Raw genomic sequence first — 26,572 nt, 5'->3', positions numbered from 1 at the left:
CCTGAGAACAACAAGCAGAAAAAAAAAAAAAAAAAATTACCGCATTCTGCATGCATCATCAGAATCTGCCGAAAGAGTGGGACCCAAATCACCAAAGGAATAGGACTTGGTGGCAAAGGTCTTCCGACGTTCCTCAGCTGAATGAGATGTTGGTGTCTGCAAAGAACAGGTGCTGCCGCTACGGTCTCTCCAAAGCTCGGTGGATGCCAGGAGCTGATCATCGGCAGACAGTGTTGAGATGGTGTCGCTGGACACAGGGGTTCCTACAGAATCCTGCTTCAGTGTGCTCTGGGAGTCGGGTAGTGCCCAGCGCAGGTTTAGTTTCATCAGCTCCCCAAACTGATCAAAAGTTAATACATGGGGCATGGTAATAAGTGTGAATATTTATATAAAAGCAGCTGAACTGATAACAATCTTAAATCAGTGGAAACAGTAGCATACATCAGTAGTGATAATAACTCATCATTATGCATGTCTACCTAGATGTGTTGACAGTAATGGGAAAATATTCAGCCAACATCTCTCTGTTCAGCTGATAAACACTATGTCCATGTTACATGAGACAAATCAATAAATTAACTGAACAAAATGGAAACAAAATAATAAAAAATATAAATGATAACAATAACGATGATGGTAAAACCAACAGTAATCATAATTCTTATGACAGACCAGACTGTGCCCTGATACCATTATCATCTTTATCTTCTTACAGACCAGACTGTGCCCTGATACCATCATCATCTTTATCTTATGACAGACCAGACTGTGCCCTGATACTATCATTGTCTTTATCTTCTTACAGACCAGACTGTGCCCTGATACCATCATCATCTTTATCTTCTTACAGACCAGCCTGTGCCCTGATACCATTATCATCTTTATCTTATGACAGACCAGACGGTGCCCTAATACCATCATCATCTTTATCTTCTTACAGACCAGACTGTGCCCTGATACCATTATCATCTTTATCTTCTTATAGACCAGACTGTGCCCTGATACCATCATCATCTTTATCTCCTTACAGACCAGACTGTGCCCTGATACCATCATCATCCTTATCTTATGACAGACCAGACTGTGCCCTGATACCATCATCATTTTTATCTTCTTACAGACCAGACTGTGCCCTGATACCATCATCATCTTTATCTTCTTACAGACCAGCCTGTGCCCTGATACCATCATCATCCATCATCTTTATCTTCTTACAGACCAGACTGTGCCCTGATACCATCATCATCTTTATCTTCTTACAGACCAGACTGTGCCCTGATACCACCATCATCTTTATCTCCTTACAGACCAGACTGTGCCCTGATACTATTATCATCTTTATCTCCTTACAGACCAGACTGTGCCCTGATACCATCATCATCTTTATCTTCTTACAGACCAGACTGTGCCCTGGTACCACCATCATCTTTATCTTCTTACAGACCAGACTGTGCCCTGATACCATCATCATCTTTATCTTATGACAGACCAGACTGTGCCCTGATACCATCATCATCCTTATCTTATGACAGACCAGACTGTGCCCTGATACCATCATCATCCTTATCTTATGACAGACCAGACTGTGCCCTGATACCATCATCATCTTTATCTTCTTACAGACCGGACTGTGCCCTGATACCATCATCATCTTTATCTTATGACAGACCAGACTGTGCCCTGATACCACCATCATCTTTATCTTCTTACAGACCAGACTGTGCTCTGATACCATCATCATCTTTATCTTATGACAGACCAGACTGTGCCCTGATACCATCATCATCTTTATCTTATGACAGACCAGCCTGTGCCCTGATACCATAATCATCTTTATCTTATGACAGACCAGACTGTGCCCTGATACCATCATCATCTTTATCTTATGACAGACCAGACTGTGCCCTGATACCATCATCATCTTTATCTTCTTACAGACCAGACTGTGCCCTGATACCATTATCATCTCTATTTTCTTACAGACCAGACTGTGCCCTGATACCATCATCATCTTTATCTTATGACAGACCAGACTGTGCCCTGATACCATCATCATCTTTATCTTATGACAGACCAGACTGTGCCCTGATACCATCATCATCTTTATCTTATGACAGACCAGACTGTGCCCTGATACAACCATCATCCATCATCTTTATCTTCTTACAGACCAGACTGTGCCCTGATACCATTATCATCTTTATCTTCTTACAGACCAGACTGTGCCCTGATACCATCATCATCTTTATCTTCTTACAGACCAGACTGTGCCCTGATACCATCATCATCTTTATCTCCTTACAGACCAGACTGTGCCCTGATACCACCATCATCTTTATCTTATGACAGACCAGACTGTGCCCTGATACCATCATCGTCTTTATCTTATGACAGACCAGACTGTGCCCTGATACCATCATCATCTTTATCTTATGACAGACCAGACTGTGCCCTGATACCATCATCATCTTTATCTTCTTACAGACCAGACTGTGCCCTGATACCATCATCATCTTTATCTTATGACAGACCAGCCTGTGCCCTGATACCATTATCATTTTTATCTTCTTACAGACCAGACTGTGCCCTGATACCATCATCATCTTTATCTTCTTACAGACCAGACTGTGCCCTGATACAATCATCATCTTTATCTTATGACAGACCAGACTTTGCCCTGGTACCATTATCATCTTTATCTTATGACAGACCAGACTGTGCCCTGATACCATCATCATCTTTATCTTCTTAAGGCTGTAAATGTTTTATGTTTTGCTGATCTTTTCACCTGAATTTAACTCATGTAACTTTTTTTGTTTGTTTTGTTTTGTTTTGAAAATTGATGACTGTCAAACATTGCATTACAATGACTCATCAAACACAATAAAATAAAACTAATCTCCTGCAGAATCTTATCCAGAATTCTCAGCAGTCAACAACTCTATTGCAGATTCTTTTTCAATCATCTTAAAAAACCATAAAGCCAGAGAGAAAAAATATAGCAAGAAAGTAAATAACAGACCTCATAAAGAAAAGAACTGTATTTTTCTTGCTGGCTTTAAGTTCAGTCTTTTGATTTTTCTATTCTCACATAAGTTTATCCCCAATTTATCCCCAACTCAGATGTTGCTCTTTAATCCTGCCCTGCATGTGAAACATGATCAAAGTAACTTTTAATTTCAGCGCTATATGTAATTTGGTTTTAATTCAGTACAATGGTGAACATCAATTATGATGAAGAGTGCTAAAACTGAAGCATGCTTTTATACTCCTCAGTGTGACTGTGTTCATTTATTTGTATTTGTATTTCTTTTTATCACAACAGATTTCTCTGTGTGAAATTCGGGCTGCTCTCCCCAGGGAGAGCACGTCACTACACTACAGCACCACCCATTTTTTTTGTATTTTTTCCTGCGTGCAGTTTTATTTATTTTTCTTATCCAAGTGAATTTTTCTACAGAATTTTGCCAGGAACAACCCTTTTGTTGCCATGGGTTCTTATATGTGCACTAAGTGCATGCGGCACACGGGACCTTGGTTTATTGTCTCATCCGAATGACTAGCGTCCAGACCACCACTCAAGGTCTAGTGGAGGGGGAGAAAATATCGGCAGCTGAGCCGTGATTCGAACCAACGTGCTCAGATTCTCTCGCTTCCAAGGCAAACATGTTACCTCTAGGCCATCACTCCACATGGAGTGTTACTGACTGACTATTTCATAACTGACTATTTCCTCTAGGCCATCACTTCCATTTATTGTGAATGTTAATGGGAACGTTATCATGAAAGCACAGAACAGCAAAATCATCATGATAAAGTCTTACGCAGACTTTAGACAGACAGATCAGCATAAAAATGAATGGCCAAAAAAACAATGCCTGTCTCGTATGGTGTCATCTGCTTCACAACAGACAGTAACTTGAGTAAGGGGGGAAAAGTTCACAAGCTTCATTTTGTATGTCAAGGAACAATCCTTTGAAAAACATTTTACAATTCCAGCTTCTTTCCTTCTGATATGGAATGCTGATATTTCATGGATAAGTTGTTTTTTCTTCTTCTTTTTTCTCCAACTTTTTTTTGGAGAAGGCCTTCGTGTGGTACATACACTTAAAGGTCAAGGTTGTTCTTAACTTTGAACCTGACACAACGGGCACAATAGCTGAGTGGTTAAAGCGTTGGACTTTCAATCTGAGGGTCCCGGGTTTGAATCTTGGTAACGGCGCCTAGTGGGTAAAGGGTGGAGATTTTTCCCATCTCCCAGGTCAACATATATGCGCAGACCTGCTTGTGTCAGAACCCCCTTCATGTGTATACACAAGCAGAAGATCAAATACTCACATTAAAGATCCCGTAATCCACGTCAGCATTCAGTGGGTTATGGAAACAAAAACATACCCAGCATGCACACCTCCAAAAACAGAGTATGGCTGCCTATATGGCGGGGGTAAAAATCGTCATACAAATAAAAGCCCACTCGTGTACATGCGATTGAATGTGGGAGTTGCAGCCCATGGATGAAGAAGCTGACACTTCTGAATGTTTGTATGTTAAGCCTCTTTCTTTTAGCCATGTCCTTTTTTTTCATGAATCAGACATGCTTTAAGATTAAGATTTATAAATAGTGTAAGTGTGTTTGAGCCCTATTATGATTTCTTGCATTTCCTCAGTGAAAACACATGTATCTTGTTTTGATCACATGACTAGGGTCAAAACAATGGCCGATAGCAAAAGTGTTAAAGATGAAGACAGTGTTTGTCTGTCTGTGGTGCACTATTAATGTCGTTTCACATGGAACTGTGACAGTGAATCTGACTATTAAGGAAATGTGAGTGATCAAGTATTTTGTTAAATATTGAGTTTACTGTGAGAGATGGCACAAGTGGCAATTAGAATCATGTTTTCAGACACAGCAGGGAGCATGCTGCTGATAAGATGCAGGGATGATATTTGCAGGGGAACAAAGTTGTGCCTTTTTGGCTGATGATTAAAGTAGGTAGAGAACAGACCCTTTGATGTGTGTCTGACCCTTCAACAAAACTGGACTTAGACCCCCTCACCCCTACCCTATTACCTCCAGCTCCATCCCTTCTGGCATTTCTCTTCTGGCCATGTCAAAGTATGTGAGGCAGGAGAAGCAGTGGAGACGTGGTGAGTACGATACAGACTATGGTGATGAAAGATAAGAGAGAGAGAGGGGGGGGGGGGAGGGAGGGAGAGAGACAGAGACAGAGAGACCGAGATAGAGAGAGAGAGAGAGAGCTTGAGGGGTGATGGATGCCCATGAAAGAAGAGAGGACAATTGTGGTACTCCTGTTTGTGGTGATTTTTTTAGTAATGCATAGTTCTACAGAATGGATCTGGGTACTTTGTTGGTGATGCCCATATAATTTCTTCTGAGGACCATCTGAGAAGACACAGCATATAGGGACAGGTGTGTGGGAGGGAGAGATGGGAGTAGAAAACTAATATGTATGCGTGTGAGAAGGTGATATCAACATACATGTGCATATGTATGTGCAAGTGCACGTGCATGTGGTGCCAGTGTGAGAGGACAGTGAGAGAGAAAGAATGAGACAGAGACAGATGGAGATGAATGGGGGCCAATGATCTAAACAGATTTCATAATTATTTTGATATCATTGGCTGCCTTCGATTCCTTCAAATCAGGACCACTCACATGCGCATATGTGCACACGCACGCGCACGCGCACACACACACACAGATACAGACACACAAAACCAAGGAGTGACATCACACAACTTCAGTAATTTGGCTATAGATCCCAGATCCAAATAATAACTGCAACCGTCGCGTATTACCACACCATAGGCTGAAATCATTTCAGCACACACACACACAAAAAGCAGTTTTCTTTTTTGTTCGTGGGCTGTAACTCCCACTTTTACTTGTATGTACACGAGTGGGATTTTACGTGTAAGACCATTTTTACCCTGCCATGTGGGCAGCCATACTCCATTTTCAGGGGTGTGCATGCTGGGTATGTTCTTGTTTCCATAACCCACTGAACACTGAAATGGATCTTTAACATGCATATTTGACCTTCTGCTTGCATATACACATGAAGGGGGTTCAGGCACAAGCACGTCTGCACATATGTTGACCTGAAAGATCGGAAAAATCTCTGCTGAGATTTGAACCAAGGACCCTCATACTGAAAGTCCAACACTTTAACCACTCAGCTACTGCGCCTCTCAGCAGTGACTCAAATGTTGTGGGTTCATGTTGCACTGACGAATGGCCCCAGCCCATGAGCTACACAGGGCTGGAGTTGCACATGTGTGTGTGTGTGTGTGTGTGTGTGTGCGTGTGTGTGCGTGCATGCATGTGTATGTGTGTGTGTTTGTGTGTGTGTATACGTGCGCACGCATGTGTGTGTATATCTGTGTCTGTATGGGGTCAGGTGGAGGTATCTACATATGCGTGTGTACCAATGTGTGTATGTGTGTGTGTGTGTGTGTGTGTGTGTGTCTGTGTGTGTGTGTATGTTTTCTCTGTCAAAAATAAGTTTAGTGTGAAAAACATGATATCACCAGATTGGGGCATGGGTACTTTGGTATGCTCCCAAAGACAGAGATGAATCTTGGTTTGTGTGTGTGTGTCTGTGTGTGTGTGTGCGCGTGTGCATGTGAGTGTGTGTGTGTGTGTGTGTGTTTTTAAAGCATGCTTGATTTCATCAAATGACACAGTAACTGACTTTCAGCCGGATCTAAGTATCATAGTGTGTCAGGTGCCTGTGGTAAAGCGTGGGATTTTCCCAGCACACACTGCTTTCTGATGGACCCCTCCTTCCTACCTCCCTCCCCCTTCCATGGCATCTATCTCTGCCAACACCCCTCCCCATACCCTCTGTCCCTTCCCCCCTTCCCTTGGCCAAGTGCAGAGGGAGCAAGTTATCATGAAATAATAATTAAAGGTGATATCTCCTGGGACCATTCATCTTCTACGTCAGGCCACAAATGCTTTATTTCTCTCCCCATACATTCCCCTGCCCCTTTCCTTCCCCCTTTCGTCACCTTCACCCCCGTTTCCTCCTTTGTTAACCTTTCCTCTCAGATATATTCACCGCTCTTGGCACTGCCACCAGTGGTGTGTGTGCTACAAGCTATACGAGCTATTAGATGGCACTGCATCTTTCATTGCCCCCCACCCATTACTCCCCTATGTTGATCTCTGGCAGGATGGCACCTGCCTCAGTGGTCAGCACCTGGTGTGCGTGTGTAACATTAGCTGTTCGGAACAGAAGCAGAGTGGGGTCATCTTTCCTCCTATTAGTCTACCGAAACTAATTTTTCAATGGAAATCGCTGCAATATAATTTTTTTTCTTCTCAAAAGTTAGAATAAAGTCACCTATAACAAGAAAAATACCCTAGGACGCATAAAAATTTGGTATGTGGTCATAATTAACAAATTAAGTTTTCGAAAGCTGTGATTTGCTAAAATACTGACCGCTCTGGTGCGCCATACAACTCACGGCAAGCGCGCCAGCCACAGTCGAGATAATGAGGTGTTGACACGGCATGTGAACGGTGACGTCCGCAACCCTGAAAAGCGTAGTTCTTGTCTTGGCACTGCGCTTGCCGCGATATACCGACAAGCGTACACTTGCTGGAAAGCGACCCTGAAAAACTATGGTCGACCAAGAAATTAAAAATCTCCCCGAAGAAGAAAACTGGTAAGAGTAACGTGCTTTCTTGAATGTTTTCATTCTTTTATACAAACGAAACATGACACAGCTCGCCATGTAACGCATGAATTTTATGTAATCATATTTTGATATCTCGATAAGGTAATTATGATGAAATTGTTAAAGTTAGAAAGAATGCTTTAACCATGTTTCACTTATAACGTTCATTGTTGGAGTTCTGGGTTTATTTTCTTTATCAGCTTGGATAATGAAATCTGATAAAAGCTGATTATTTTTCCTTGCAAACTTTTAAAACTGTGATTATTATTCTATCTAATGGATGCATGTATGAATGTGTGTGTGTGTGTGTGTGTGTGTGTGTGTGTGTGTGTGTGTGTGTGTGTGTGTGTGTGGCTTGTCTTTACAAATGCTAAAACAATTATGACATATCCAGAGACGAAACAAAACGCCTGTACAGATGGCCATCCAGACGAGTTTCAGCCTGCCTATGATCCAATGATCCACTGTTTTGTGGTATCCTTGCTAACGTCCATGACTGGAGAAAAATACATAAAGCCTTCCTAGTAAAAGCCAAACCATAAGAAGGATTTCAGTTAGCTATTCTAGGTGTCTCCAAAGATCGAGATGACAACAGGGCAAAAACAGTATCTGACATAATTTGGTAAGCAAGTATGGAGGACCTTTTTGCATGGGATGCTGTGTACCATGATGCCCACAGTGCCAGCTTCAAAACACAGGGACATTCCTGCTTGATTTACCAACGCAAAAAACCCAAACCGTCCCCGTCCTTTGAGGATCCTTAAGAGACCAGGCTGCACACTATCTTCAAAATATGTCAACATTTGGAGGTAAATAATTATATGAACAAGCCACGTTGTCTGATCTTGTATCCAAAACGCAGGAGTTTTGTGGGGATAGAGTTTATGCATACACTACAAAGCACGTATAAAAGAACAAACTTTCTGAACACGTTGAGGCAGATATTTTGATATTAAGATGAGGCAAAAATACCAATGTAGTAACCCTCAGAACAGCTTCTTGGAAGATCCTTAACCTGTAGTTTGACACCCCGCAGACATAAGATTCAGAGGCAAAAATTTTCGGAATCAAAACAGCAGCAAAACTTAACAGAAGTGATTTTTGCCACCAATTAAGTGTATCCAGGATCACAAAAAATGAAGTCTATTCCAGGGAACATGAATTTAGCCCTCCGTCATTGTTTCTTGTGGCTATGGAACTGATCCGTCCACAAAAGACATGGCCCATCTTTGTCGGTCAGGGCATGTTGTTTGAACCACAGTCAACTTCAATACCAACATCGTTTTATCATCAAAAAATGTGAGTATTTCTGATGGAGTATTTCTGGCAAACCTTGTGAACAAGCTGAGACTTATAACTGTGCTTTGTGATATGTTTGTGGCAAATGGACTCCCAACACTTCACAGCCAAATTGATGCAGACGCCCTGATCGTTGAAAATGTTGAAACTGCCATCAGACATACAGCTGATCATCCTGTTGTGGTCATTGGTGAAGACACCGACCTGCTGATTTTGTTCTGATACCATGTCAGCCCAAATCTTCAGATCAGGTTAAAAGCCACGAGTGTGGGTCATCCAGAGGCTACAGCAGGCACTTGGAGAGGATATGTGCCAGGCATTACTGTTTGTGCATGCCATCGCATGATAATTATGCACAACCTCGAGGTTGTTTGGGATGGGAAAAAGCATACCCACACAAAGGGAGCTGAAGGCAGAAAACATCTTTCAGGAAGCTGCTGAAGTGTATTCCGAACAGTGGAAGGGTTGGTTTCTGCAGGCGAGATTGTCATCTTGTACAACGGAAAGTGGGTCCAATCACCCAGCTTTGTACAGGTCCACTCTCTGCCACCAACTAGTGACGCCAGCAAGTATCACAATAACTGGTCATATCTTCAAGTACCGCAATGGGTGCACTGTGACTGCAACCTGAATCCAGAGGACAAGGGATGGGGTGAAAATGACGACCATCTTCAGCCTTTCATGGCTGACCCGCCACCTGCTCCAGACACACTTCTTTTAGTAATTGGATACAGCTGCCAGTCAGACTATGATTCAAGGTGGTGGAGCTGCAAGAAACATGGACTGGCCTGCTCTATTACATGTGGTAACTGCCACAGTGTTAATTATGCTAATTCTCCTGTGATTATCTTTGGAGGAAGTGACCGAAGAATACCAGGGTAAACTATCTTATGCTTACTGGTGACTGACAAACAAATAAGCCTTTTATTGTTGTGACTTACGTTATGAATATGATTTGATGACAGATTTGAAAGTAATTTTTCAAGACTTTTTCAATGAGGTGCAAGTTCTTCATGTTCCTGCTAGAATTTGTAAAGTAGGTCATTTGTACAAGGTATCGCGTAATGTGACCTAATTTTCAGCTAGCAGGACAGTGACCAGTGGGTCCTAGGGTTGATTTTCAGATTCTACAAACCATGTAGAGTAATATTCAACAAAAGAAAATATATTACAGCAAACTCTCCTGTGATATCTTTGAAGGAGCTGTTCCCGTAAGAATTTGTAAAGTATGTCATTTGTACAAGGTATCGCGTAATGTGACCCAATTTTTAGACAGTAGGACAGTGACCTGTGCGTCCTAGGGTTGATTTTCATATTCTATAAATCATGTAGAGTAATATTCAGCAAAAGAAAAATATATTGCAGCAAACTCCTGTGATATCTTTGGAGGAGCTGACCAAGGAATACTCGTGCAAGCGGATCTTATGTTGACTGGTGACAAACACACAAATAAGCCTTTTACTGTTGTAATTTATCTTATGAATATGGTTTGATGACAGATTTGAACGTAATTTTTCAAGACCTTTCCAATGAGGTGCAACTTCTGCATGTTCCCGCAATAATTTGTAAAGTAGGTCATTTGTACAAGGTATTGCGTAATGTTACCTAATTTTCAGCTTCTAGGACAGAGACCTGTGCGTCCTAGGGTTGATTTTCAGATTCTACAAACTATGTAGAGTAATATACAGCAAAAAAAATTTATATTGCAGTGATTTCCACTTTAAACATATTTTTCGTTAATTTAGGTAGCCTATACTTCCCTGCCTCTGAGGTTTCTTCTGCGGTAGTCATGCCCAACTGACAGACGCATCTCTCATGGAAAAACGCATTTACACGTTTCTGCACAGCTCTCACATCCCTGGACCTCATAAGGTCCTGGCTGCAGGATCTGAAATCCCACACTGACCTCATAGAGTCCTGGCTGCAGGATCTGAAATCCCACACTGACCTCATAGAGTCCTGGCTGCAGGATCTGAAATCCCACACTGACCTCATAAGGTCCTGGCTGCAGGATCTGAAATCCCACACTGAACTCATAGAGTCCTGGCTGCAGGATCTGAAATCCCACACTGAACTCATAGAGTCCTGGCTGCAGGATCTGAAATCCCACACTGACCTCATAAGGTCCTGGCTGCAGGATCTGAAATCCCACACTGACCTCATAGAGTCCTGGCTGCAGGATCTGAAATCCCACACTGAACTCATAGAGTCCTGGCTGCAGGATCTGAAATCCCACACTGACCTCATAGAGTCCTGGCTGCAGGATCTGAAATCCCACACTGACCTCATAGAGTCCTGGCTGCAGGATCTGAAATCCCACACTGACCTCATAGAGTCCTGGCTGCAGGATCTGAAATCCCACACTGACTGGAAGACTGCATCCTCGGGGACAGGATCTGCAAGAAGACAATACAGCTGATGCCCAACAAAATTTGAAAAGTGCATCAAAATTGAACTCATTCAAGACAATTGTAAAATGTTATCCTATCCAAGGTGTGTTCCTTCCAGACAAATTTAAAATGTTATCCTATCCAAATTGTGTTCCTTCCAGACAAATGTAAAATGTCATCCTATCCAAAGTGTGTTCCAAATTAAATTGCTTACAGCCCAGCAAACCACAAGGTGCCATTTCAGGACTGCTGAAAGCTTATCAGAAATTAAAGCCAGTCAGGGAACAACCAATTAATGTTAAAGTGATGTTTAAAAGACCACTTGAACCATGTCTTATTCACTTCAAGTAAGATTTTAATCAAGTTAAAAATATTTACTTCATTCAGGAACTGTAACACTGTGTCTGGCAGATCTTCTTGCAACAGATTCTCTATGGGGCCAGCTGTCAAGTGTCTGTGCCTATCAATCATGCATTTCACAAATGTCATTCAGCAGAATTTTCATACTGAGAGACAAGGCAACGGTTTGATTTAGAATACAAACACAACATTTTGAGAGTGAACAGACTGCAAACAATTCAGTCAAATTGAAACATCTAGCTGGATGAAGGTCAATGAAGCTAAATGAAGGTGAGAGTGTAATAACTTCCAAAACAGAGAGGCGATGCCTTCAAGACTCACTAGTGATGTGCACTTAACCCAACAAAGGATTTATATACAAATTTTGAAAACAACAACAAAAAACAAAAACAAAAAACCCTGCAAAATGGATAATCTGGCAAAAAGAGATATTGATGTGTGACCTTCACCTTTGACATTAAAATTTACCAAACACTGATGTTCTAGCCAAAAGAAATCACTACATATATATATATATATATATATATATATATATATATATATATATATATATATATATATATATGTACATATATAGTTCAGTTCAGTTGAGCTACTCAAGTTCCGTTACTCAAGGAGACGTTGCTGCATTCAGACAAATCCAAATACACTACAGCACATCTGCTAAGCAGATGCCTGATCAGCAGCGTAACCCAACACACTTAGTCAGGCCTTGGGGGAAAATAAAGAAGTAAAATCAGATACATAAACAGATAAACCATTAGATTAATTAATAAATGAATTATAATAAATAATAAAAACAGAAATAAAAAGAATTTAAGATTAAAAAAAACACACACACCAAAAAATAAGATAATGAAATGAAAATTTGAAATACAGAATAAAAAAACGAAATGAATAATAATATGAATAACAGTTATGACACCAAATAAATGTAATAAGCACACACACACAGACAACCATATACACACATGCACAACAGATATGCAAATATATATATACATATATCTACACAAAACTATGAATAAATATATACGAACAGTTTCAAATAGACAGGAGAAAAAATCAAACCCTCATGGATGAACAATAAAATAATGAAAATCATCAGAAAGAAATATAAATTGTATAAGCGTCTCTTAAGAACTAAGTCAGGTCACTCCTATCTATGCTACATTAGAGAAAGGAATAAATGCTGCAATATCATTAAAAAAGCTATAAAAAAATAAATTAAAAAATTTTTAAAAAAAGATTATGAAAGAAATTTAGCCAAAAAATGTAAGCAAAGTCCCAAAATATTTTGGAAATATGTGCAAGAAAAAATGAAACTTAGTTCAGGAATTGGGGTACTGAAAAAGAAGATGGTAGCTTAGCGGAAAACGATCTAGAAAAAGCAGAAACTCTAAATAAATTATCAGCAAGTGTGTTTACAAAACAGACCTTGACATATCTACCTGACCTTGGAGAAAGATCCAGGTCAGGAAATGTTAATATTTGTGATTTCAGAGTCACTCCATTGGCAGTCAAAAAGAAGTTGCATGCCTTAGACCCCTACAAAGCATAAGGACCAGACAAAGTACCCTCAAGAATTCTAAAGGAATTTAGTAGAGAGCTAGCCCTTCCCTTGAGTATTATTTATAATAAATCACTTGAATCTGCTTGCCTTCCTAAAGATTGGAAGATGGCTGAAGTAACAGCTATATATATTAAAAAAAGGGTCAAAACATGAACCAGGAAACTAGAGACCAGTGAGCTTGACTTGTATGTAAAATCTTAGAGTCTTTTATCTGGGATACTATAGTGTCACATATGACAACGAATAATCTGTATGCAGACTGTCAACATGGTTTTAGACAGGGAATATCATGCACAACACAGCTCCTAAAAGTAATCGAAGACCTTACAAAAATGATAGATATGTGTAAACCTATAGACATCATTTATTTAGACTTCAGAAAAGCATTTGACTCTGTACCACATCAAAGACTTTTATTAGGGATGCTATAGTGTCACATGTGACAGCAAATAATCTGCATGCAGACTGTCAACATGGTTTTAGACAGAGAATATCATGCACAACACAGCTCCTAGAAGTAATCTGGACCAGAAAATAGTCCGAACACTTGATACGCTGATAGGAAAGAGCACCTTGGAACACAAGTTAGCTACCTACAGAGATACTGTGTACACAACCTGTTGGTAAACCTATGGAGTGAAAGAACCAAAGACAAGAACACCTCCTCAAAAATCCAGGTGACAACGAGAAATAGACAACATCCGAAATGCAAAAAGAAAGCTCAAGAAAAGGATGAAGACTGCTTCAGAATTTGATAAGCAGGGCCTACAGAAACTTGGGAAAGACCTGAAAACAAAGCCCAGTAGAGTCAACAAGGAGAAAAAGGAGCAAAAAGAAAAAGACACAAGACTGCTTCTTCCAAGACCCCTTTTAGTTCACCAGGAAACTGTTTGAGCAGCCCAAGCAGCAAAGACAGAGAAAAAGAACCTAGACATGGTATGGCTGGATCTGGCAAACATATACGGGTCAGTTCTTCAAGAGATGATCCAATTGGCTCTCGAGATGTGCCATGTACCAACAAACATCAGGGAAATGATGAAGAAGTATGTCCATGTGAGATCCAACCAACCCATGCTGAAGACTGGCAGGAAATGGAAAGTCAGGGAGGCAGTCAGTGCAGCGAAAGAAAGTCTTAAGACGAAGGAAATAATAAAACATACCCAAACCAACAGACAGGGCCTGGGATCGACTAAGATGGAATGGTGGTCCCAGGCAAGGGGGAAAGCAAAAAGAGACGTGATCATACAGGAGATCAAGAAGGACTAGGATGATGAAAGAGTCCAGAAGGCAGTCCAGCAAGGCCAGCAGGGGCAGTGGACAACATGGGAAAATGCACTCCAAAGGAGTCTCAGAACATGGTCCCTCTGAGGATCAGCTTCATCCAAAGATCTGTGTACGACCTCCTTACCTCAAATACAAACTTGGTGAAATAGGGGAAAGCAGATGACCCTGCGTGCCCACTCTGCCATGGCAAACAAACAGTGGAACATGTCCTCAGCTCATGCAAAGCGGCGTTGAGCCAAGAATGGTACACATGGAGGCACAACCAAGTGCTAAAAGAAATTGCACACGTGGTGAAACAGCTCATGAAACAGCTGTCGATTTCTGGCAGAGAGAGGACATGGGCTCTCCAGGCAATAGCAGAAGCAACAGAAAAGAGTTCCAGCTGGATCTGGTCAAGGAGGAATGAAAGTAAACTTCGTTACGATTAAATTTCCCTACTCAAACTATGCATACGATAGCACAGTGGCTAAAACGTCCGCCAGAAAAAGTGACTCAGTCCTGAAGTGGCGACCACCCTGGAGGCGCGGGTTCAAACCTGCTGAGGACCAGGACAAAAAAAAAAAGGCGGCAATACAAGAGCATCCAGAAGTCATGACCTGGGTGCGGCCCGGCCCCCTTAGAGTGTAAGGAGTTAAGGGCCAAAACACTTGACTGAGGGGGGCTTCTTCTTTGAAAATCTTGTACTGTCCAGCTCTCCCTAGAGTTTCTTATCACATCACAGCCTGCAGATGACCAAAGGTTTAAAACATAACCGTTTCCTGTCTTGTGTTCTAACTGTGTTTGTTCACCGTCCTTGAGGTGAGTAAAGTCCTGTCTCGTGTTGTGTGTTCACTGTCCTTGAGGTGAGTAAAGTCCTGTCTCGTGTTGTGTGTTCACTGTCCTTGAGGTGAGTAAAGTCCTGTCTCATGTTGTGTGTTCACTGTCCTTGAGGTGAGTAAAGTCCTGTCTCATGTTGTGTGGTACCTGCATTTGTTCACTGTCCTTGAGGTGAGTAAGTCCTGTCTTGTGTGTTCACTGTCCTTGAGGTGAGTAAAGTCCTGTCTCGTGTTGTGTGTTCACTGTCCTTGAGGTGAGTAAAGTCCTGTCTCATGTTGTGTGGTACCTGCATTTGTTCACTGTCCTTGAGGTGAGTAAGTCCTGTCTTGTGTGTTCACTGTCCTTGAGGTGAGTAAAGTCCTGTCTCATGTTGTGTGTTCACTGTCCTTGAGGTGAGTAAAGTCCTGTCTCATGTTGTGTGGTACCTGCATTTGTTCACTGTCCTTGAGGTGAGTAAGTCCTGTCTTGTGTGTTCACTGTCCTTGAGGTGAGTAAGTCCTGTCTTGTGTGTTCACTGTCCTTGAGGTGAGTAAGTCCTGTCTTGTGTGTTCACTGTCCTTGAGGTGAGTAAGTCCTGTCTTGTGTTGTGTGGTACCTGCATTTGTTCACTGTCCTTGAGGTGAGTAAGTCCTGTCTTGTGTGTTCACTGTCCTTGAGGTGAGTAAAGTCCTGTCTCATGTTGTGTGGTACCTGCATTTGTTCACTGTCCCTGAGGTGAGTAAAGTCCTGTCTTGTGTGTTCACTGTCCTTGAGGTGAGTAAGTCCTGTCTTGTGTTGTGTGGTACCTGCATTTGTTCACCGTCCTTGAGGTGAGTAAAGTCCTGTCTTGTGTTGTGTGTTCACCGTCCTTGAGGTGAGTAAGTCCTGTCTTGTGTTGTGTGTTCACCGTCCTTGAGGTGAGTAAAGTCCTGTCTTGTGTTGTGTGTTCACCGTCCTTGAGGTGAGTAAAGTCCTGTCTTGTGTTGTGTGTTCACCGTCCTTGAGGTGAGTAAAGTCCTGTCCTTTTTTGCACATGTCAGACAAAGAACATTAAATTAGGATCACCACCACTATCTACACTAAAGATGGCTACAAACATCAGACTGAAAGAACAGTGAACAGATGGAAAAAAAATAAGGCAACAAACTGTCAACCTCTGGCTGAATTGATGCTTTTCACACACACAAAAAGAAAACACATAAGAAGAAGATCTGGTTGGAAGATAATAAACAATGAATGCCATCTTAGAAGGCAATTAATATCTAACTGATGGAAAAGGGTGAATATTTCATGCATGAAAAGCCATAACCACCAATATAAGTCTTTTGAAAAAACAATAGCAGAAATTAGTTTTAAATACAAGACATTTCTATATGACCTCCTGTAACTAAATAAAGAAATGAACTCTGACATACTTTCTGCAGGACCACTGTATGTTCATGTTATCATTTCAAAAGCCATAAGATATCAACAATGTTTTCATCTTCCATTCTGGTAACTTATCCAAAGCTGAAAATAAAGTACACATCTACAAGAGATAAACAAAATAATTATATTTAAAAAAACACACACAAAAACAAATACAAACAAACAAGCAGGTAACATTATAACACTTTTTCAAGAACAATGCTCTGCTAACTTATCCAGAGTAATTATACAACAAAGAAAAAGGAAAACAAATATATCAACTTAAAAATAATCCACAAAACCACTGATTTGTGCAAAACACAAACAAAAAGACAGAACAAAACAAAGACCAAACAAACAAAACAAGAATAGCTTTAAGTCCATCAAAAACCTTCTCTCTCTCTCTCTTTCTCAGTCTACTCCAGGCTGTTGAAGGGAGAGGTTGTGTCGAGCTGAGCTCTCACTCAATGCAATATGACGAGCGCTGAATATCCACTGGCTGAATTTTCGCCGGTCATTCAGCCACAGCTTCAGTCAGTGTGTTCCCAGATTTTGCAAAGCCTCCACTTTGAATGCGCAAATCTCAGCCAGCAGATTCATGATAACTTTGTCAACCTCCAAAAAAAACCTTCACAAGTTTGAAAACGATCTTCGAAATGCTAAAACGGACATCAAAGACAACAGGTGTGATATAAGTGGACTTCAACAAGACAGTGTTTCCTTACATGACAGGTTGAGCAAAACTGAAGACAGATTAGAGAAATGGGATATTTCTTCAAGAGAAAGAAATTTGAAATTTTTTGGTATACACAAATCAACAGATTGGGAAGGGGAAAGTGACACTCATGAAATTGTGGCAGTACTCAACTATTTCTCACCCGACAAGTGGTGGTCTACTAAGGACACTGAGTACACCTACCGTATCGGGAAACTAGGAGGTTGAAATCAACAGCGAGGTCTGATCATTTGTTTTCAACAGATGAAAGATAAGCTGTACATTCTCAAGGACAGGAAACTCAGAGATTGGTTAAGAGGGGAAGATATCTGAATGGCAACAGATCTCACTGTAAACCAAAGAGAACAGTACCAGCAGCTGAAGAATGAGGGTAGAGTGCCTTATTTCAGAAATGGTAAATTGTATGCAGATGGTTTTCCTTACAAAACCACAACAAACGTTAATGAAAACATTATACAGTGATCAAGAAACGATGAAGGCTATACCAACTACAGGAGAGATGTTCCCGCACGTCATCAACAGCAAGAGATGGAAGGATATCTACATGTCCCCCCTCAGCACCAACAAGAGATGGAACGATTCCCAGTTGTTCACCCCGAACTCCAACAAGGGGAACATTTTCTACGTGGGCCATTCAATCAACAACAAATGATGAGGGGATATTTTCTGCTGTTGGACTGTGTTCAATGGCTCCCCCTACTGAACCGGCAAAACATGGCGTGTCGTGAAGACCCCTCATCATACAGACTAGGGTTTTCCCCTGTATCAAGTAGCCCTCTGAGAACATCACAAGAGTTCAGTGCCTTGCCCACACCTCGCCGATCACCAAATCCACAGCAAACAGGACCGCAGCAGACAGTAAGTCAAGGACTCCATCAATGACTGGACCGACCGGAAAAGAAAAAACAACAGTCTCCTCACTCAGAACAGCACGCACCAATTAGGGTGTCAAGGCAACAGCAAAACAGCAAAATGGGGAACAGCAACAGCAACAACAAAACGAGGAAACACTACACCCAAGAAGATGTCAACAGGAAGGTCAGCAGCACCAGCAGCAAAGACAGCAACAGGAAGAGATTGAAAAGCTGCGAGAAAAGCAGTACCAGCATCAACAAGACCAGATGCGGTCAAAGAAGCAGCAACAGCAAGAAGAGCAGCCACAGAATCATATCGAAGAAAATCGGCAGCAGCACTGGGGTCAGCTACAACTTCAACAGGAGCTGGAAAGGGAACAGCAGCACTTTGAACAGCTGTTTCAGCAAGAAAAAAAACAGCCGGGCCAGGAGCGACCAACGGAAGAGCGTCAAGAGCAGCTTGTGACGGAGCGTCCTGGTGAACTTCAACCTTTGAAGCAGCAAGGGTCAGTACTGGGGGAACTATCTCTTCCTCAGCAGGCAGCCTCTGTTGTAGAAGAGGATAACTTCACATACCTTGCTACTAACGTTGGTACCCACAAGTCACACTCCAGAACCAGGACTGTATCAACAAGTAGCAAATGCAGAGAAAGTCAAGATGAAGGCTGTGCTTTACGCTCATGGACAAACTACCAACGCTCCAAGGATCAGCCAAACATTATAGACGCACTCAAGGGTGTACAGTCAGACAGTGCACACAGCAGAGACAGTAGTATGCCGCACGATTCTTCTTCTTCATCCCGAGGTGAAGTAGCAGCAGACACTGCTGAGAAATAGGAAATAGGCCAGGCACAAAGTACTCAAAATAATGAAAAAAACTATTTACCTTTCAGCTTTCTCAATTATAATGTTAATGGTTTTGAATCAAAATGATCTGATAGCGAATTCGTTGGTTTTCTGGTTTTTAAAGGTATCAAAAGACTGCTAAGTGTTGATAAAGATGTTTTCATGATTGCTTCATACATGCCACCTCATGATTCTCCTTTTTGAAATTTTGAACAAGACACCATTGGAATTGAGGTTTTAGAAAAGTACATACTCGATCTACATGAGTGTTATGATGAATTTTATGTTTTGATATTTGGTGATTTGAATTCTCATACAGCTAACAAAAATTTTGATTTCAGTTTATGTGAAGATGTAGACAATACAGAAGAACAAATGCAATCTTTCAATAGACTATTGCAGGATGTAGAAATCAATCAGTTTGGTGAAAAACTTCTTGATTTTTGTGACATATTTGATTGCTGTATTTTAAATGGGCTTAGTAAATATAGCTTTGATGATAGTTGCAAATTTATTTCGGATTCTGGGTCTAGTGTGGTTGATTATTTTATTGTATCTTGTGATCTTCTTTTCAAACTTTCATGGAAATCCTTAACAGCAGCTGATATGGTAGATTCAGATCATTTACCGGTTATGTTGTCAGTTGTTTTAAGCTATGGTAAAGATGAAACTATCCTGAAAACATCTCACGATCATAAGAGAACTGTTGTAGATAAAGTTTTATGGGATAAGGCAAAAGAAGCAGAATTTATAACAAAATTAAATGTTGAAGACAATACTTTCAGACTGGAAGCAGCCATTCATCAATTAGAACAAGATGTTGACCATGCCTTGGTAACTTTCAATGACTGTCTGAAGTCGGCTGCACAATGCATGGTAAAAAATGTTATGTGTCATCTCATAGAAAAAACTGTGCATGGTTTGATCAGGAATGCAAAGATGCAAAACTGAAATGTAAAAGGATATTAAGAACTTTTAGAAAAAACAGGCTTCAAAGTGATAGGCTTGAATATGTTAAAAGAAAGAAAGAATATAAAAAATTACTCAGACAGAAAAAACGGGAATTTTGAAGAAATACAGCCGATTCCTTAGCAACTAATGTACACAACTCGGCAAAATTTTGGAAGGAAATAAAGAAGTTAAACAGTGCAAACACAAAAAAGAGTGTAAGTGACAACATTGGTTTGGAGGACTGGTTCAGACACTTTCAGAGAGTTTTTAACGTGGCGGATAATTTAGAAAACAAAACTTATATGGACAACGAGTTAGGTGATGTCAGTGATCACTGTTTGAATAAAGAAATTTCAGAAGAGGAAGTTCGGGTTGCAATAGGCAAACTAAATAATGGGAAGGCAAGCAGCATGGATGGTATTGTCCAGGAAATGTTGAAAGCAGGTGGTGAAAAAGTAGTAAAGTTTCTCACAGTGCTCTTCAATAAAATATTTAATACAGGGACATATCCCCAAGAATGGTCCAAGGCAATTGTAACTCCGATTTTCAAAAAAGGTGATGCTGATCAGCCGGACAATTATAGAGGAATATCCCTGATCAATGCTTCATGTAAGTGTTATACATCCTTTTTAAACAAACAACTGAGCTTATGGTTGGAAGACAGCAATAAAATTGTTGAAAACCAGGCAGGCTTCCAAAGAAATTATTCAACCGTGGACCAAATATTCAATTCGTATGCTATTGTTCAGAAATACTTAAATAAGAAAGGGCAAAAACTTCACGTTGCCTTCACTGACTTCAGAAAAGCATTCGACTCTGTTAATCATGGGAAATTACTGGAAGTACTTTATAATGAAGGCATTACATGAAAATTTTTTGGTGCTGTGAAAAGAATGTATCAGTCTTTAGTTTCTTGTGTACGAGTCAATGGTGAATTTTCAGATTTCTTTGAATGCCCTACAGGTGTAAGACAAGGATGTGTTATGAGCCCAACATTGTTCTCTTTGTTTATCAACCTCACCAGGAGGTTTACAGGCACAAATAGATTCTCTTAAGAGTTGTTGTGATGAATTAAAACTAAAGGTTAATATAGATAAGACCAAGATAATGGTATTTAGAAAGGGTGGATTCTTAGGCCGAAGGGAAAAATGGTTTTTCGAGGGAAAGGATTTAGAAGCTGTCAATAGATATTGTTATTTAGGCTTCTCTTTCACAACTGTTGAGTCTTAGACTGCGCACAAATCATTTGGCTGCAAAGGGAAAGAAGGCTCTTGTTTGGCTTTGTCAAGCCTTTAAAAAATGTAAAGAAATGTCACCAGAAATTTATTTTAGAATTTTTTAGGCTAAAGTACAATCTGTGTTACTATATTCATCAGAAATTTGGGGTTATCAGAGTTTAGATAATATAGAAAAAGTACATTTATTAGCTTGTAAAAAATACCTCGGTCTGCCACTAAAAACCCCTAATAAGATGGTTTATGGAGAACTTGGTAGGCATCCTTTGTTTGTTAGTTCTCACGTTAGGTGTATTAAGTACTGGTTTAGACTGTTGGAAATGGATGAGAGTAGATTACCCGAGCAAGCATACTTAATGATGTTGTCAATGGACAGGGAGGGTAAAAGATGTTGGGCAACCGGAGTGTGAGAAATGCTTTCCAAAGCTGGATTTTATGAGGTATGGTTAAATCAGGGTGTTACAAATAATAAGTTATTTTAGTAAATTTAAGCAACGTTTAACAGGTATGTTTTTTTCAAGAATGGTCTGGTGCGGTAAGAGACAGAGTAAGGTATAGTTTGCATAGGTTAATTAAGGACAACCTGCATATTTGTGTATATTTACAGGAAATATGCATTTTTTGCTTTTGTGTGGCTTTATCCCAGATTAAATGTGGAGTATTACCCATTAACAGCAATATGAACAGATATGGTAATGATATCACACAGTTGTACTGTCCATATTGTAAAGACTGTGTAGAGGATGAAAACCATTTTTTATATGTTTGCCCATTATACTCAGAATTAAGAAACAGATTTTTTGTCAATGGAATCAATCTGCGATCAGAAAGATTATTAGATGGAAAATGCAGAGATCTGTCATTATTAGTTTCCAAGTTTGTTTTTCACAGTATGAAACAGAGGCAGAAGTTTGCAGAAAGTAACAGACCTATTTTGAATGCAGTTGTGTAGTGAAGAGTATAGTTATTAAATATGTTTATAAAGAAGAAACGTATGCTAAAAGATAATGAATAGAATTTAATGTCAATTTAATTTACATGCTAAGTCGCAAAAGGTGCTATGTTATGAAGGTTTTATATATTTATTTGTTTATTTACTTATCTATTTGCTTGTTTATTTAGTGTGTGTGTGTGTGCGTGCGCGCGCGCTCATGAGTGAGATTTCCCCTCCATGTTCATGTGCCCATGGCCAAAGAACATTAAAATATTTCATTTCATTTCATCTCTCTCTCTCTCTCTCTCTCTCTCACGCAAACACGCACGCAACACACACACATACACAGATACGATTAAGCATCTTCAGCTTATAGAACATTTCAATTACCAATGAATAAATGATTAAAAATAATGACAAACATTGTCTTGCCATACCCACAATGTCCCTTATAACACAAAAGAAATTCTTAATAGAAGGAAAAAACCCAAACTCCACACATAAATAGTATGCTTCATGAAAGTGATAAGATCTTTTTAAAAATTGGTTCTGAGAAAGTCTTCAATCTGAGATTTCTTTTTGAATCAATACATTGTGATCACTACCTTGGACAAAGAGAGGATGGGGTAAGGAAACATGAAGAAGAAAATGAAAATAAAACACACAAAAAAAAATTAACATCAGCACACCGCAAAGAAACCTATACGCCTAAACCACAAATTAATCATTTGAGTAAATAATAAAAAGATCAAAGAAACAAAGAATGAACCAAAAATAAGACCATAAACTCCCAGTACACTTATCAACAACACCAAAAGGCAGGAAAACGAGGATGACAACAGCAGTGAAGGCAAACACTGGACAGTAAAAAAGAAAAAGAAAAAAAAAAGTGACCACGATACCCTATAAAAATATCAGGGTCATGACAAATAATGGCTTGCTTTACAGACTCCAGCTTCTGTCGCTCATGGGAAGTGTCCCCTTCGTCTGAAACGCGTCATGATACAAATGGTCATGTTTTCAGATTCTGATGATAATAAAATATAGGTCTGTAAAAAAATTTTTTAAGTTGTCGATATAATATTTGCATGTGTGTGTGTTCAAACTGTGTGTGTGCATGTGTGCGCGTGCGTGCGTGTGCACCCAAGCACAGTGGATATTTACATATGGAATTGTGCGAATGTACATTTGTGTTTTATTTTTATTTCGGTTTTTAAACATACACTGTATCTTCTTCTTTTTTTTTAAACAAGTGAAGTGTTCTTATGCTATGCACTCTAGACATATCCTTAAATCGATATGTCCTTAAATAAACAAATAAAACATCTTATTTATGAATAAGGATTTAAGAGCATTTTTTCTCACTGAATTTGAAAAAAAATATTCTGACTTGCCTCAAAACCTCCATCCCACAAAAAAGTCAGTTCACACACACACACACACACAAATATATATATTGGTTTTAGCATGAAGGCAGGCCAGGCTGAAGAAACTGCCATCACAGTGTGGAGATACACTCCGTCCTCTGACTGGCTGAAGGCACAGGACAGCAGCAGTGAGAAGAAGACGCCATAGAGTGTTGGGGCCAGCACACAGTTTTGCTTCACCCCGCTCTTGATTAGGAATGGGTCAGAGGAAGATCCATCATGCTGAACGATGCCCTGCATTTCTTCATGAAAAGATGTGATCATCCTCAGGAGCTTGGGGGGACATCCAGTCTTCTGTAGCAGAGGCTTTTCCTGCTGGCCAGGTTGAAGGCCTTATTCAGATTGATGAATGCGACGTATAGTGGCCGTCTCTGTTCCCGGCATTTCTCCTGCAGCTGTTCCAAGGAGAAGAAGACCATGTTGATTATTGACCTTCCAGCTCTGAATCTGCACTGTGCCTCAGGATATACATGTTCAGCAAGTGGCTGCAGTCTGCTCAGGACTACCCGGGCAAAGGCTTTCCCAACAATACTGAGGAGGGAGGTTCCGCGGTAGTTGCTGTGATCACCCTTGTTCTTGTACAGAGTGATGATGATGGCGTCACGCATCTCCTGGGGCACAGTCCCTTCTTCCCAGCACTGCAGTAGCAGCTGGTGCAGGTGGTGGAGTAGCGTGGTCTTTTTTCCAGTTTTGATGACTTCAAGCGAGATGCCATCTTTCCTGGAGTTTTGCCACAGGCAAGAGAGTCGATGGCCTTGCTGAGTTCCACTTCAAAGGGCGGGATGTCAAGTTCTTCCATGACAGGGAGGTTGGCGGTGCTCTCCACTGCTGTGTCTGCGACAATGTTCTCTCTTGAATAGAGCTCCTGGTAGTTTTCCACCCATCTCTCTACCTGCTTGCTCTGGTCTGTTACAATGGTGCCGGAAGCTGACTTCAGTGGTGCGATCTTGTTTACGCACGGGCCGAAGGCTTTTTTCATGCCGTTGTACATGCATAATGAAAGAAAACTAGTGTGAACATCACTTACAGTTCCCTGATAGTTTACCTTTGTCCCTATGTTGACATGTTTGCTCCATTTACCTTTGTTCCTATGTTGACATGTTTGCTCCATTTACCTTTGTTCCTATGTTGACATGTTTGCTCCATTTACCTTTGTTCCTCAGAAGGGACAGCTGACTGTCCAGGTTCCAGTAGAGACGCACACTGAGGAAGTCCTGCAGGTTGTTGGCAATGTTGTACGTCAGGTAAAACCTGCCCAACATACAACTCATCAATGCTGTACTCCACATAAAACCTGCCCAACATACAACTCATCAATGTTGTACCCCACATAAAACCTGCCCAACATACAACTCATCAATGTTGTACCCCACATAAAACCTGCCCAACATACAACTCATCAATATTGTACCCCACATAAAACCTGCCCAACATACAACTCATCAATATTGTACCCCACATAAAACCTGCCCAACATACAACTCATCAATATTGTACCCCACATAAAACCTGCCCAACATACAACTCATCAATGCTGTACCCCACATAAAACCTGCCCAACATACAACTCATCAATGTTGTACCCCACATAAAACCTGCCCAACATACAACTCATCAATATTGTACCCCACATAAAACCTGCCCAACATACAACTCATCAATATTGTACCCCACATAAAACCTGCCCAACATACAACTCATCAATATTGTACCCCACATAAAACCTGCCCAACATACAACTCATCAATGTTGTACCCCACATAAAACCTGTCCAACATATAACCAAGCAAAAATTGTTCACTGCTGTATGACAAATAAAGCCAAATAAAAAAAGAGCTGTCTTTTTTTTCTGTCACCAGACTTTGAATTTTGTCATTATTGTATCTTTAACAATAATCCAGGAGGTGTAATTCAGTTAAGAGTTGTCATGTATTGTAAATCATGGAAAGAAATTTCACTTTCAAAAACTTGGAATTTTGAACACCTGCAAGTGCAATGTGTCAGTCAAAATCAGCCAACTCCCCAATCCTTCCAATGGACAATGGTTTTGTATTCCCTTTGTTTCTCTTTGGTGGTTGATATTGATCAGGAATTAATCTAAGGATGAATTCACAAACACACAAAGACATACTCTAACACACACACATTATTATTTCATTTTGGATGCATATAACAGAGTCATATGAGAATTTGTATATAAAACATTGTTATGATAATATGATTGAAAAGCATAACTCTAAAAATAACAAGTGGCTTCATTTTATTAAATCTGTTATTACCTCACTTGGATTTGATCACATATTGTTGAATCAGGGTACACTGAATGTCGACAGATTAAAGCTTGCACTCTTAACTCTTTCGACGGTTCAGGCGCCGAGTGGCGACTCCCAAGTTGAACGCTTCAGGCGCCGATCAGCAACCTGTACACTAGAGTTACCAACCTTGCTCGTTCTTCTTTTTGTGAAACCACACAAGTTTGAAATGTTCACCACGAATTTCCTGAACGTCTATTCTACGTTTGAGTTGCAAGTTGACGCACGTCAAATATTTCCGAATTTATTTAGCAGATTTTTCCAGTCAAAGCAAGGACAGCACTTCACAAAACAAACAAAAGGGTGTTTAGAACACTACAGAGACATTGCAAATGAATTTAGAAGATAATTCACTCGCTCGAGTGCCGATTGCTGACAGTGACAGTGGAGAAGAATTTGCCAGACCGGTAGAGAATGAGTGTGTGGTGGTGGTGTTTTCCCTAATGGAATTGCTGGTGATTG

General features: G+C 40.4%; 1 protein-coding gene across 1 annotated transcript in view; it reads right to left on the bottom strand.

Moving 5' to 3' along the window:
- Window positions 1-205: 205 nt before the first annotated feature.
- LOC143275247 (trafficking protein particle complex subunit 14-like) overlaps window positions 206-26,572 on the bottom strand; it is an 83,579-nt gene continuing 57,212 nt past the window's right edge. Inside the window, exons 8-10 of the mRNA XM_076579221.1 lie at window positions 24,949-25,049; window positions 11,333-11,402; window positions 206-339 (exon numbers count right to left, since the gene is read on the bottom strand). Coding sequence (XP_076435336.1) covers window positions 327-339; window positions 11,333-11,402; window positions 24,949-25,049 — 184 coding nt within the window. The 3' untranslated portion in view covers window positions 206-326. The remainder of the gene's footprint in view (window positions 340-11,332; window positions 11,403-24,948; window positions 25,050-26,572) is intronic.

The sequence above is a fragment of the Babylonia areolata genome, chromosome 30, assembly GCF_041734735.1.
Source record: "Babylonia areolata isolate BAREFJ2019XMU chromosome 30, ASM4173473v1, whole genome shotgun sequence".
In the NCBI taxonomy this organism is placed as follows: domain Eukaryota; kingdom Metazoa; phylum Mollusca; class Gastropoda; order Neogastropoda; family Buccinidae; genus Babylonia; species Babylonia areolata.
Note: the sequence above shows the minus strand (reverse complement) of the source record. Positions and strands in the feature narration are given on the sequence as shown.